This window comes from Cebus imitator, unplaced genomic scaffold (assembly GCF_001604975.1).
Source record: "Cebus imitator isolate Cc_AM_T3 unplaced genomic scaffold, Cebus_imitator-1.0 Scaffold50, whole genome shotgun sequence".
Lineage (NCBI taxonomy): Eukaryota > Metazoa > Chordata > Mammalia > Primates > Cebidae > Cebus > Cebus imitator.
In genome coordinates, this window is record NW_016107365.1 from 3,540,513 (window position 1) to 3,556,155 (window position 15,643).

A 15,643-nucleotide genomic window follows, 5' to 3' on the forward strand; every position below is an offset into this window, starting at 1 on the left:
TACTCTTCCCTCTTTTATATAAGAATTGCGGTGAACCTTCGTATATTTTAATGTAGGGCTATTGCAAATGGCCCTACAGTTTGGCTGCATACACCAGTCATTCATAGAGAGCAGGTGCAGTGCAAGCTGCTGCACCTGGGTTTGGGCAGTGTTTGACTCTATACTCCAGTCCTCAGTACAGAATTCAGCTGTGGTGAGATTGTATTTCCTCATCCTGTTTGGGATGAAGGCATTCTGGATTAGGGAAAGTTAAACTGTAGACTAGGAACAAAATGAAACTTTGAAAAATTTCAAGTACAAGGTAGATGCCAAAATGTGGTTACCCTACTTTAAAGATCAGACTGGCTCTTTTCACTAATCCTGTGTATGCCAATACAGGCCCCAAAGTCTTTGGGCAGTGAGGATACCTTGTCACCTGCATCAGGTGGTGGTTAGGCATACCTGGTGAGTTGGTGTACGAGGGTGCTTAGAAATATGCCAAGAGCTGTGTAGGTAGGTGTGAGTTACTTAGTATTTCTTAAGCAATTTATATTCTACTGTCAATTTTCTTAATTTGCCTCTCAATTTCATGCTATTGACAATAATCTAATCCATTGGGATGAATTGTTATGTGGACTTTTGTGTCAGAAGGGCTTGTGTTCCAGGGCAAATCCTTTACCCTCTTTTCCTCACTGTTTGTTTTTTAAAGATGATGAAAATCATTCCTATTTTCTGGGTCATAATGTATTAATGGGTTAAAGGATTAAATGAAATGATAAAGGTAAGTGCTTAGCATGGAGTAGGCACTAAAAACATGATAGGAAATAATTCAAAGTGAGTGGATTTTCAATTATAGAAATGCTTATTTTTGATAAAACATGAAAGCTATGTTTAGACTTGCTGACTCTCCATGGCTGATATTTAAGATTCTTTCCCAAAACTTGCAGTAAGTTTGGAAATACTAATTAACGTACAACTAGTACTTTTGGTGCACCTGTAAATTGTGAGTTGTTATTTTCTCTCCTGATACATTTTTAAAATTGAGATATAATTCACCTCAAAATTCACTTCTTTACAAGTACACAATCTAATAGTTTTTAGTATATTCACTAAGTTGTACAGCCATCAGGTACTGTATAATTTCAGACCATCTTCATCATTTCCAAAATCCTGTACATGTTACCAGTCACTCCCCATTTCCCCTTTCTGCCAGCCTCTGGCAAACACTAATCCACTTTCTGTCTCTACAGATTTGCCTATTCTAGACATTTTACATGAATAGTACAATATGTGGTCTTTTGTGGCTGGCTTTTGTCACTTAGCATAGTGTTTTCAAGGTTCATCCTAGTTGTAATATGTATGGGTACACCATTCCTTTTTATGGATGACTAATTTTTAATTTTGTTTATCTAATCATCAATTGATAGGTTTTTCCACTTTTGGGATCATACAGTAACTTTATGTTTTATCACTTGAGGAACTGCCAGACTGTTTTCTAAAGCAGCTATACCGTTTTGCATTCCCACCAGCAATGCCTGAGGGTTCCAGTTTCTTCACATCCTCACCAACACTTGTTTTTTGCTTTTTTATTATAATTATTCTAATGTGTGTGAAGTGATGTCTCATTCTGGTTTTGATTTGTATTTCCCCAACAGCTAATTATGTTGAACATCTTTTCATGTGGTTATTGGTCATTCGTATATCCTTTTGGAGAAGCATCTCTTCCAAGCCTTTGACCATTTTTGAATTGGGTTATTTATTTATATTGTTGTGTTAAAATAATTTTTTAAAAAATGTATATTCCAGATTCAAGTTCCTTATCAGATAAATTATTTGCAAATATTTTCTCCCATTCTATGGGTTGTCTTTCCCCTTTCTTGATGGTGTCCTTTGATTGATTGTGATGCATTGTTTTCCCCTGGAGAAAGTGGAATTTTTGAGACAGATTCTGCAATAGAAAGGACCAATGGTTGTCTGCACTGAAGAACTTTATTTAATTCCATTCAATTCACCAAATTAATTGTGCTCTTGCTTGATGCAAAAAACAAAGAAAGAAAGAAAGAACCAACACACTAAGTTGTATTTTATAGAGCATTTTCAGGTGGGAATAAGACCTAGTTCCTATCTGAAGGTATCTAAAGATGCTAGCTAGTTATATTATTGAGTTTCAGATACATCAGACTCTTGTATATTGAACTTGACATATATCCTCTTTGATGGTAAAAAGAAAATGGCTTAATATTTTAGGCTGAATGAAATGTTTAATGCTGACTTTTACATTGGAATAAATATTCTTAATATTCTTAAACATTTATTTGTGTAACATATAGTATTGAGTTATTAATTTATTTTAATAGAGATACTTGCTTTTCAGAGCTTGTTTAATGCACATTTGTGCTCACACATTTCAGAGCTAATGCAAACAGAGATGCATCACATCCAGACCCTGTTCATCATGTCTGAGATCTTCAGGAAAGGCATGAAAGAGGAGCTGCAGCTGGATCACAGCACCGTGGATAAAATTTTCCCCTGTTTAGATGAATTGCTTGAAATCCACAGGCATTTCTTCTACAGTATGAAGGAGCGAAGGCAGGAATCCTGTGCTGGCAGTGACAGGAATTTTGTGATCGATCGAATTGGAGATATTCTGGTACAACAGGTAAGAAAAGCTTAAAGGCTTTGACCTTTATGACATAAGTGAGATTTGAATCAGAATCTGCCCTTTCATCAACAAGAGTAAAAAATATATTTTGAGACATTCATAGTGACATTCTGAGGATGTGTTTACCATCATTAGACTGTAAGGCCCAGTAAGGTAGGGATTCTTGTCTGTTTGATTACTGCTATATTTCAGCACCTGTAACAGTGCTTGATACTGTAAATATTTGTTGAATCAATGGGCCACTTCACTTAGGTTAAAAAAAAAAATCAGGAATTCACCTGAATGTCACATCTTACAGTGGTCTGCCGCACTTGGAAGGGAAGGGAGCTCCATCTGTAGTTGCTTTAGCATGGCTTTCCTGAGGTAGATGCTAGCATGCCATCTTCTCCAAAAGTACTATTTTTTGAAGCTGTTTCACCTTGTCATATATAGCAATGGAGGTCAGCTGTTGGTCCGTATGCTTAAAGTGGGGGAGTTATGCTGAGTAGTGTTCCATGGTATTGATGTATTACAGTTTGTTTAATCATTCACATATTGAAGGATATCTTCTTGTTCCCAGTTTTTAGCTGCTATAAATAAAGCTGCTGTGAACACTCACATGCAGATTTTTGTGTAAACCTAAGCTTTCATTTTTCTGGGATAAATGCCCAGGAATGCAATTTCTGGGTTGTATGGGAGCTGTATGTTCAGTTTTGTAAGAAACTGCTAAATGTTTTCCAGAGTGGTTGTACCATTTTGCATTCTCATCAACACTGTACAAGTAATCCAGTTTCTCTACATTTGATGTTGTCAGATGTAGCATTTGATGTTGTCAGATGTAGCATTTGATATTGTCACTATTTTTAATCTGGCTATTTTAAGAGGTATAAAGTAATATCTCATTATGATTCAAGTTGTACTTCCATCATGGCTAATGATATTAAATATCTTTTCATGTGCTTATTTGCCATCTACATATCCCTTTCAGTGAAATTTCTGTTTATGTCTTTTGCTCATTTTCTAATTGGATTATTTTCTTACTGTTGAATATTGAGGTTTGTTTACATATTCTAGACATTAGTTCTTGTCAGATATGTGATTGACAAACACTTTCTGTAAATCTGTAACTTGTCTTCTCATTTTCTAATTTTGATGAAGTCTAGTCTATTAGTTTTTCCTTATTTTTTCCCATGATAAAACGTTTTGCTTTCTTTTTACAACCCCCTAGTTTTTCCTTTTAAGAATTGTGCTATTGGTTTCAAGTTTAAAGATTCTTTGTCTAGCCCCAGGTCTCCAACATTTTCTTTTATTTTTAAAAAAGAATTTACAGTTTTGGCCGGGCTTGGTGGCTCACACCTGTAATTCCGGCACTTTGGGAGGCCAAGGTGGATGGATCACTTGAGCTCAGGAGTTTGAGATTAGTCTTGGCAACACGATCAATCCCTATCTCTACAGAAAATACAAAAATTAGCTGGGCATGGTGGTGTGCACCTGTAATCCCAGTTACTTGTGGGGACTAAGGTGGGCAGATCGCTTGAGCCCGGGAGGTTGAGGTTGCAGTAAGCCGAGATCATATCACTGCACTCCAGCCTGGGCATCAGAAGTAGCACTCTGTCTCAAAAGACAAACAAGTTTTACAGTTTCATGTTTTACATTTAAGTGTGTGTTGCATTTTGAGTTATTTTTTGTGCAGGTTATGGGAGTAGGTTATGAAACTCAGTAGGTTGACTTTGTGTGTGTGTGTGTGTGTGTGTGTCTATGAATGTCCAGTTGCTTCAGGGCCATTTGTTGAAAAGGCTATCCTTCCTCTAATTGCTTTTGCACTTATATGTCAAAAATCATGTGGGCATCTGGGTTACTATTTGTTTCACTGATCTATGGGTATTAAGTCTATTAAGATAGTCTATTAAGTCTATTAAGACTATAGAAAGATAGTAAGACTATCTTTCTAAGTCTTACTATCTTTCTATAGTCTTAATAACTGTAGCTATATAATCTTAAAATTAGAAGACTAAGTCCTTCCACTTTATTATTTTTTCCAAAATTGTTTTAACTAGTCTAGATTCTTTGCCTTTTCATATAAATTCTATAATAGTCTTATCCATATTTTAAGAAAGCATACTGGAATTTTGTAAATAATTGCATTAAAATTGTATATCAATTTGAAGAAAATTGACATCTTTACTATCTTGAGTCTTCCAATCCATGAACATGGTATAGCACTTCATTTATTTAGATTTTTGCTGTCTTTCACTGGCATTGTATAGTTTTTACTGTATGAGTCATATATGTATTTTGTTAGATTTGTACCCAGGTAATTGTTTTTGAATGGTTGTAAGTGATTTAAGAATTATCTTTTGAGACTTATTGCCCCCAAGCATTTGTATAAGCAGAGATGAAAAGACCAGAGGTAGTGATGTAAATTTTAAGTACTTTTAAGAGGGTGGATGTGTTCTGGTTTCCATTATAGCGCTCTTCAATGTGGACATGTGCATGTAGGGCCATCATAGTCTAAAAAAATAATAATCAAATCATTCAGCTAGTTCTTTTCATACCATCTTATGACTAAGTTGATTCCTATGTGGATTTTCTACAGATGTTTTTCTACAGGTAAGGCTTATTGAAACATCCAGTCCACATCTTCATTTCTCTTCATTAGCTAGTAAACAGGCATTCTGGTTCTGGTTAGTCACTGGTCTCTTTCATCTTGGCTGATGATAGCCTGCCCTTGATCCACTTGTAATGTGTGAACAAAAAGTCAAATTTTCTACTGAAGGCTGTCTGTCGACATGGTCATTAGCCAATGTAAATGCCAAATGAGTGATTTTTTTTTGGGGGGACAGACCTTCCTGGAGCCCCCCAAATGTTGCCATATACTTTTCTTTCAATCTATACAAGTATGAAAACAATAAAATAAAACAAAAGATTCGCATTTGGCTATTTGATAATTATATTAGTTCAATATAATATGAGCATATTATGTTGACCCCTTACCACTCAACAACTTTCTTTTATTAATTTAAAAAATGTCTGAGGAGAGAAGTGATAGTGTTCAGAAATTCTACAGTGTTTATTCTTTATTTGCAAATAGTGTTCTGAAATAGATGAAAATTGCGTATTTTTGTGTGTTTAGAACTTACTAAATTTACAAACCATCATTGAAATATTATTCTTCCCAGTTTTCAGAAGAAAATGCAAGTAAAATGAAGAAAATATATGGAGAATTCTGTAGCCATCATAAAGAAGCTGTTAACCTCTTTAAAGAACTCCAGCAGAATAAAAAGTTTCAGAATTTTATTAAGGCAAGTATTTAAAAACTTTATTACAAAGTGATAAATCAGCATAGAGAAATAGTTTATGCTTGTTTCTTAATGATTTGAACAAATTTCATAGCTAGGAATTGCTTTTCAGGGGAAGAAGGAGGAAAGCAGAAGGTTCTTGGCAAAGGTGGAAAGTCTCTTTTTCTGTGTTAGTAAAATATTCCCCCAAATCATTTTCTTTTGTATCTTATACTTGTGAAATCATGTCTTCCAATCTTCTGAGAATATTTATAATGTATTGGGACTGTTTCATGCTCTGACAAGTTATATATCAGAAAAATCAAAGTAAAAATAAACACAGAATCTACTCCACTTCTACTGAATTAGCTTGAAGCAAATTCATGACATCATATAATTTCATCTGTAATATTTTTCTCCATATTAAAAAGTTAAAAATTGCAATGGCATTATTATACAAATAAATTAACAGTAATTTTTGATATCTTAAAATTTCACTGATTATCTCAAAAAATTGGATTGCTTAAATCAGGATCTGAACAAGATTCACATATTGTATGTGGTAGTTACATCTCTTAAATCTCTTTTAATTTGAATGTTATCCCGCCCATTTTTTACTTCTTCTGATTCATTTGTTGAAGAAATTTGTCCTATGAAGTTTTCTGGATTCTAAATTTTTATCTGCCATGTTAAGAATGCTACCAGATTCTCCTCCCTTTTTTTCCCATGTAGATGTGTGTTAAGGACTTGAATACTATGAGAAATACTTTGATATTTTTAGAAAAAAAGATGTGCTGATTAGAGGGAACTCTAAGTGTTATAATGAATAACAGCAAATGTGGAGGAAGCCCTGTTGGGAAAACAAATGGTAAACTGCAAACTCATGTTCAAAATCTAACTTTGATTTCTGATTATTTTTGAAAAACTTTTGCTATTCATAAATCGAGGCACTTAGAAGTATTGGAACTTCTTACTTTAAGAATTAACTATAAATACATCAGAGTAACTTGAAACTTATTAAAATCTTGGAGAGTTGGGGTATTGAAATTTATGACAAAGTATACAATTTAAATTAGTAATAACGTATTTTTTAACTGATAACGATGAAAATGTTAAGTCTGCATAAAATTGTACTGTTGCAGATTCTTTGTATTTTTAGATTCACACCTGAAAAGTAAATACAGGTAGAATTTGTGTATATAAAATATATATATATATTTTAAGCTCCGAAATAGTAATCTTTTGGCTCGCCGCCGAGGAATTCCAGAATGCATTCTGTTGGTCACTCAGCGTATTACAAAATACCCTGTCTTGGTGGAAAGGATATTGCAGTACACAAAGGGTAAGTTGTGACTTCTGGGATAAACATTTGCCCCTCTTATTAGTTTTAAACATAGCTGAGGTGTTCTAAACAGCCACAAATGTTTGTGGTCTCTGATTCATAAAGCGTTTCACAATAGAGAAACTGTTAAAGCCTTAGAATTTGGCTAGCCTTAGAATTCATTTTTAGACATTATCTTTTATAACATGTCATGGATAATAGTCTGAGTTTCTACAGGTAACCCAGACCAAGCTGGCTTCCTCTTAACTTTGAACCTGTCTTTTCTCTCTATATTTTCCCCACTGCTTGGCTTTCTTAATACCCCGTCTTCCTCATTTTCCTGTTACCTTCACAGCAGTCTGATGAAACGTGCTATCGATCCTATCACCAAACGTCAAAAAAAGTTAAAAATTACAATGACGTTATTATACACATAACAATATTTTTGATATCTGAAAATTTCACTGATTATCTCATAAAATTGGATTACGTAAATCAGGATCGGAACAAGATTCACATATTGTAGTGGTAGTTATATCTCTTAAATCTCTTTTAATTTGAATGTTATCCTACCCCTTTTTTACTTCTTCTGATTCGTTTGTTGAAGAAATATGTCCCATGAAGTTTTCTGGATTCTAAATTTTTATCTGCCTTGTTAAGAATGCTACCAGATTCTCCTCCCTTTTTTTTCCCACATAAATGTGTGTTGAAGACTTGAATACTATGAGAGGCAATCAGTTATTAAGTTGAGAAGGATTATAAAAAGGATCTATTTTTGAACCTGTCAATTCATCAAGTTCCAGGGAGTAACATATGGGCATCTTTTAAGAAGCTGCTATTGCACGTGGCTGGTCTATAAGCTCCTTGTGGGATCTATAAGACCTGTGTCTATCTGGCTTACAGCGAGATCTTCAATGTCTAGTTCAATGGCTGGCACTGAATAGATGATCAATAAATAAAAACACGTAAATGCCATGAATGAATAAATAAAATTGTCTAATCTTCAAGCTAGTGTATTGATCTTGAATAAAGATTATTATTAGGGTGGTAGTGTGTTATGTTAAAAAGGGCTTGCGTTTGGAATTTTGTAAACTTGCGTTGCCATTGTATATACTCAGCCAAATTATTAGCTGAGCTTCAGTTATCTCCACTACAAAATGACTTGAAACATTACCTTTCAGTTTGTTGCCTCAATAAACATCAACTAGGTGGTCTTTATCACCCAATATTTTTTATTTGGAGTTTCAGGAGGCTGCCCGAGAAACTCCTTCAGAGTATTTTCACAAGGTAATCTAGAGATAAGATCAGGTTAGCCAGTATTTTAAAGAATAACAACTGAAATCAATGATTATTTGCTCTTGGTATGAGCATGGCTGATTTATCCATTAGGCACAGCACTTAGGTACCATGAAAATATTTTAATTTCTTTTACCATCAGAAGAAAAAAATAAAATTTTAAGTCAAAGAAAATGGTTTAATTATATTAGTAATATATTCATATTTATGCTAATATAGTTATAAAATATAATTTTGAATATTAATTTTATGGAGGAAGGGATCAAGGAATATACATGATTCTGAGGTTTCTTCACATCACCCCTGTGGCTCTGTTTCTGAGAGGATGCTGGTGTGGCCCCACAGCTGGCTTATGTTTTAAGAAACTTGGCATAGGGTTTACTGATTACCTATGTCTGGGAAGGTGGAAGGAAGGCCTAAGTTAGTATATAACATCTTTCCTGCCCTAGGGAGAAGGTCAGACCCATTCCTAGGACTCAGACATCTTACTGTCAGCTGAAGCACATTTAATAATGCAAATTTTTCATAATAAAATATTTTAACTTTTTTTGGTGGGGGGGTATAGAGTAATAGTATAAATTTTTTTTTTTTTTTTTGGAGACAGAGTCACCCTCTGTCTCGTAAGCTATAGTGCCGTGGTGCAATCTCGGCTTCCCACAACCTCTGCCTCCCAGGCTCAAACTATTCTCCCACCACAACCTCTCGACTAGCTGGGACAAAAGGCACATACCACCATGCCTGGCTAATTTTTGTATCTTTTTTGGTAGAGACAGGGTTTCACTGTGTTGCCAATGCAAGGGATTTAAGATTAATCCAGCAGTTTTTATTGTTTGGATGATATATTTAACTATATTTTAAAACTAATGAAAGTTTTCCTCCTTAGTACTCTGGTTTATTGTGTAGTATTTTTCGTTTCTTTTTCCATGCAGAAAGAACTGAAGAACATAAAGACTTATGCAAAGCTCTTTGCTTAATTAAAGACATGATTGCAACAGTGGATTTAAAAGTCAACGAATATGAGAAAAACCAAAAATGGCTTGAGATCCTAAATAAGATTGAAAACAAAACGTACACAAAGCTCAAAAATGGACATGTATTTAGGAAGCAGGCACTGATAAGTGAAGAAAGGACTCTGTTATATGATGGCCTTGTTTACTGGAAAACTGCTACAGGTCGTTTCAAAGGTAATGTGGTTTCAAACCAGACCAGTTTCTCCTTTCATACATGTTATTCATTTAACAGAGGACAGATTTTCAAAAGAAAAACAGTTCAGAATTGCAGGCACACATGTGCGAACTCCAGGTCAGTTGAAAGATTGATTTGTGAATTTCAATAGGCAAATTTGGTCAATGTTACAAATCTTCGGTGGGAATTTGCTGCTCCAAGGTAAAGCCTTTATACATATTTTATGAGTTTTCAAGTTTGTGATGTCCGAAATCAAAGGAACTGAGAGTTCTGCTAATTGTTGACACAGAAAAATTGTTCTGGTAACTGTGGTGTGTTGAAAGCAAGGCAGTATACCGACACACCTAGGGTCTGTTGCATGTCAACACAGCCTAGGGCTGTCAGACCATGGAGGGGAGAAATAAAAAGAACTCTGAATGTCATCTTTGTTACTGACTAATAGAATGCATCCACACACCTGCTGACACTGATTTAAGCTCTTCCTCAGTGCTACTGCTTGCTAATTGGCACGAACTTGACTCTGTTCATCTGTATAGAGTCCAGAGCAGATAATTCAATTTTTTAAGGACTCCTTATGTAGCTATCACACTGCTTAACCCAGGCTTTCTCACCCTGGCCACACACTAGAATCACCTCTGGAACTTAAAAAAATTATAGATGCTCACGTCTCCTCCCAGAAATTCTGATTTTATTGTTGTGGGGATGAAGCCAAAGCCCACAGATTGTTTAAAGACCTCCCAGGTGAGTCCACTGTGCAGCCAGGGCTAAGAACCACTAACAGCTCATCTTCATAACATCCATAGGTTCCATAGGTAAGCAACGAGAGGAAGAGGTTGTTAAATTCTAGCTACTCAAAAATGATTGCCCATTGGAGGATGATCAAGTTTTGATGGAGATTGCAACTAATATCTGAAATGGGATTTGTTGATCAACAACTAGCAATGTTGTATTGAAAAAATATTAACCACAACCTGTAGATCCTGTTGCTCTAAGTCATTTGTTCCTTATCTGCTTAGTAGAATCAGTTTAGTAACTTTTGTGTTGGACTGTTCACTGGATGTAATGAAGATGAGTTCTTGTGAACAATTTGTAAGGGACGTATGGAATCCTAAACCTTGCTCAGATCTAGATGAAATAAAATAGCAGGCATATATACTTTGAGGTAGAAGCTGCCCCTTTACATTTTTAATTCAGTACTTTTCCTGCCAAAGGTAAGAGTTTGCTTCTTTTTGTTAAAACTTCCTTTTTTAGGAATATTTTTCTTCTGTTTTGAAAGTGACCACATTAAACTTTGCTGGAAATTTACTATACTACGCTATGCACACAAACATGCACACTTAAAGACAGCTTTCTACGAAGTTATCAATAGCATATATCCTTGGCTTTCATGATACAGGTTTTTTTTTTAATAAAATTTCATAATTAGAGTAAATCTTAGTCTTTTTATTTTTATTGTTTATTTGAACTGTGATTTGCTTCATTAATACTAGTAATGTTTTTTCTTTAAAGATATCCTAGCTCTCCTTCTAACTGATGTGCTGCTCTTTTTACAAGAAAAAGACCAGAAATACATCTTTGCAGCCGTTGTAAGTATATGATCATGTGATACATTTAAAAAATAGGCTTGATCACACATTTTCTTGAAAAATGCCTGAAATTCCTAGTGAAATAAAATAGTCACAGGAGAGCGTATGCTTCTGTTATGTTTCCATTATTATTTGTGGTTGCAGTATATGGAGACAAAGCATTTTGTTGGGTTAAAGTAGCATGGTAAGTGTTGCTTCATCACAACTGGGGGTACGTAGCTGGTTCAGCAGTTCAATCACATGTGAGAATACTGCGGTACTTCAGTAGTGGTTGATGAACAGGCACTGCCCTGAACCTCCCAAATGTCCCCATGTCATCTACCCCTCTTTGTCTTTCCTGTAGACTCCCCTTTGCCCTGCCCCTTTGGCCCCAACTCCCCTTCCCTTAGACCCAGCAACTAAAATGTGAATGCTGAGCAGTGCCGATCTCTTCCAGCATCCAGCTTTCTCCATGCCCATGGCCCTGCTCTCCCACTTACTAACCCTGTGACTGCTGTCGTGTGTCTTCCGCCAGCAAGGGATCACCATCCTGTTGCCTCATGTTTACAGAAGATTCTTTCTTATTTTTACTATAATGGCTTCTAAAAACTAACAGTGTTTGTATAACACTATCTTTGTAATGTGTTAATCTAATTGCTAGTACATAGACTTAGACTAACAATAAAACTAGTATTTTGTGACATTTTGTATTTGGCATCTGGTTGGTCCAAATGACTTAGAGAAGGAAGTTGTCATAGTTAACTCCTTGTTAGCATCAGGGAGCATCAGGCCCCGTTAGAAGAAATAATACAAGACATAATACCAATATGGGCAGTGCATGGTGGCTTCCTAAAATGCTAGTGTTTATCCTCCACCAAATGGTAGGATATTTGGGTGCCATTAGCAGATGCCATTAATTCCAACCAATTTTAGCAAATTCAAAGCTTAATACGGCTTCTGTTGTGTTGCTCAGAGAAAACCAAGAGGCATGTCTATGGGATTCTGGGGAAGAGGCTGGAGCCGCACATCATCTGCCTTTCTGTGTTTGACAGGCTGGCTTGAGAGACTTCATCCTGTTCAGCACGTTGCCTTTCATCAACACAATGCTGTTGAGTTGTATGGAGGTCAAAGACGTTTTCACAGAGCTATTCTAGAGTGTAATAAGAGACCTTAAAGAAATCCCTATGTTCCCAATCAGTTTGAACTGTATTACAAATTTCATGAAAACCTACTAGTTTGTCCAGTGGCCTCTCTATGCTGTTATCTGAGATGCTCAGAGATTCTCTGAAAGAACATAGAGAAAATAAATGGGAAAGTGGGGACCGTTTTGTTTAATATGTAGGATGGTGAAGGCCATGTAGGAAGAGGAAACAAATTCACATCTTTACAGAAACCAATGCTTCTTTAAAACCAAAGACCTAAGAGAGAAGCAAATTCTGCTTCTTGGATGGTATTACCAAACAGATGTCCTGCTGATTGATCATGAAGTAGATATAAAGACAACTATCTTGTTTTTTAGGACGAATACAGCATATGGATTCAGATCCTGTAATGCTCAACTTAGACCGTGACTTGAAATATAATTCTTTCCTTCTTGTCTCGTATGACCTCCTGAGGCTTTATCTGTGCTACCCATAGACCACATTTACCATTAAGTGGGATATTAGGAATGCAATCCACCTAATGCCAGAATAAAGACAGTTACAACCTGGCTCTTCTTGGTGGAATGTTTGGCTATAGACAACTGTAAAATGTTACTGATACTGTTTCTTAAAGATGTTAACCTGACCTGTAGCTGCATTCATAAATGACAGCTAAGCCCTTGGAGGTATCAGAGAGCAAAAGAGAAAGCCTCATTTTATCCTTGAAGAGTCAAGTGCACCCTACTGTTGAAACACTCCGGAGTTACATCTATCTGGCAACAGCCCATGTGTTATAAATACCTTATAGTTAACATTGTAGGGAATTGAAGCATTTGGCTAGGGGTATACAGATATCTGGATTTCCTAGTTTCCATCCTAGTATTTTAGAAAGTCATCCTCATGTTAGTACAGGTGAGATCCTCCACTCCTTGTGCCGTTTAGAAAAAAACTTCTTCCCTAGATGCTTGTCTTGCTGCATGTTACAGAAGACATGATGAAGTTGGAAATAGCCAGAAGATAAGCAGCTGAAAATAGCAAGAGGATGGAGTAGTGTGTCCCTGCAAGAAAGCTTTGCTGTGTTTTTGTTTATTTCATAAAGGACTCAGCTGGAAACTGAGGTAGAACGCAAACCTACAAAATGTATAAGAAAAAGTAGATGTGTTCACTTAAGTCTTGGAATACTAAGTGTAGGAGGAATCTCTTGAACATCAAAGAAGGCAAATTCAAAAGGAACAAATAACCAAGACACAGTGAACCTGTGAACCTGTCAGCTGAAGCTCAAAATAGGAAGCAGCCTTAATGTCTGTTTATCACAGTGGACTCCCTGGATAATAGAATTAGCACACAATGGATACGGTGTAACAATATGGCTAAGCATAGCAGCTCCTTCTCCTACATCAGAGGTCTTCAACTCCTAATGCCTGTAGGGATTGGATGGAAATGTGAAGGAGTGAAGGTGGCAGGGTCAGAAGCGAGGAGACAGTAGAAAGTGGTAGGGACTGTAGTGAAAAGTGAGTCCATGTCCTGTCTCAAAGACAGCAGAGACTACTTGGCTATAGTCAGTGTTTGGAAATGACAATATGAGCCCAGAATTGCCAATCTTCTGCTTTCCCCAAGAACCCAGAAATCTAAAGCTTTTAAAAAGTCAATCCCCTAGTGTTTGAAGGTTGAGAACTTAGTTTTAAATTTTGTTTGTTAAATGCTGTGACATAATTAAAACATTCCTTCAGGCTGGGTTAGGTCTTTGCATCACCAGTGTTTGATATCTACCTCCAAAGCAGACATGCTACTTCCGTTCCTGGAGAGTTAATTTGAATTGTTCCTCTCCAGTGTATGTACGTGGTTAGTATGAATACCAGGGGACAGGTCCCTCTGCCCCTGGTCTGATGGTGATGTGATGAATGCTGCTTTCCTTGCACTCACCTGTTCTTCACTTTGAAAAGGTCTTACCTGCCGCCTCCCCTCCCCTGCAACAGTAACCAACTGGTTCAAATAATTTCACTCTTGCTCATGTCTTAAGCAAGTAAACCTACTCTGCCTTTGTACATACAGAGGCCGTCTACCTTGTCAGCTGAGGAAGCTAAAGCTGCACATTGGATCAAGGAAGCAGATAAGGTCTTGGGAGTAGATCCATAATAGAATAAGCCAGATTTTCAATGCTCCAAGGATCTCCCTAACTAGAGAGGGCAGTATTCAACCACAAGGGCTGCTTTTGCTTCCATTTTCAGAGGCTGAGCACAGGGCTGCACAGACCAGAGGTCTTGTCCCATCATATATTTCTCTCATGCTAGTCTGAGAAGCATGGGGTGAGGAGGTACCCTGGGTCACCGTGGCACACAGCGTCAGATGTGGCCAAGCTGTATGGTGCTGGGAAAGCCGACAAGCCAGCACCAAGGAGTCAGCAGGGAGGGGAGAGTGGCATGTTCTGGGTAAAGGCGTCACTCAGTCCATGATGGTGAAGCAAAACCACACATTGCAACCAGCTCCGTAAACAGTGGTGGAAGCCACATACCAACGAAGATTCTTCATATTATCCCCCAAACTGCTCATCCTGAAGGCATTCTTTTGGCCATTCTTTCAACCGCATATACCTACGAAGCATCATCAGTGTGCTATTCCTCTTTGAATCCCTACTGCTTAGAAAGGGACATTGGAGGATCACAGTAGATGTTGGTAGAAGAGGTGGTTTAATTATGGTGTAAATGCCAATTTTAGACCTTCTTCCTATTACCTTCTGGTGGACTTATGTAAAACTCGTTCCACCAACATTTATTGAGTGCTTCCTCTACGAAAGTCTATCTGCTAGGCATGTGAAGATGAATTATACCCATTCCCGCCCACCAAGGGCTCATATGCTTGGTGAGAAGAGGCATTTACAGGCAGAACTTGTAGACACTCTGTTGCTGTGACCCACATGACAGGAGCAAAAAGGATTGGTTATGCTGGGGAATTGAAGGTCTTGCCACTTATACATATCGGTCACTTTTGTAGTGCATGAGCTGGGCTTCTGTTCTGTCACCTTATTGTTGAAACAGTATTGCAAGTCCAGTGGACTTTTTAGGACCTCCATCCTTCTCAATCTTTGTGACATTTGATATAGTTTCCCATCTCATGCCCTGTTAGACAAATTTCTCCTCCCTTAAATATGGCATTTTGATATTTTTCTTCTCTGACTGTTCTTTTAAAAAGTTTCACTTTTAAACCACCAATTCCTTTTTTTTTTTTTTTTTTTTTTT

General features: G+C 36.8%; 1 protein-coding gene across 4 annotated transcripts in view; it reads left to right on the forward strand.

Moving 5' to 3' along the window:
• ARHGEF28 (Rho guanine nucleotide exchange factor 28) overlaps positions 1-15,643 on the forward strand; it is a 319,351-nt gene that overhangs the window by 251,631 nt on the left and 52,077 nt on the right. For all 4 annotated transcript variants that reach the window (XM_017527640.2, XM_017527638.2, XM_017527639.2 and 1 more), the window contains 5 exons: positions 2,391-2,638; positions 5,800-5,922; positions 7,123-7,240; positions 9,445-9,699; positions 11,210-11,286. In XM_017527640.2, coding sequence (XP_017383129.1) covers positions 2,391-2,638; positions 5,800-5,922; positions 7,123-7,240; positions 9,445-9,699; positions 11,210-11,286 — 821 coding nt within the window. The remainder of the gene's footprint in view (positions 1-2,390; positions 2,639-5,799; positions 5,923-7,122; positions 7,241-9,444; positions 9,700-11,209; positions 11,287-15,643) is intronic.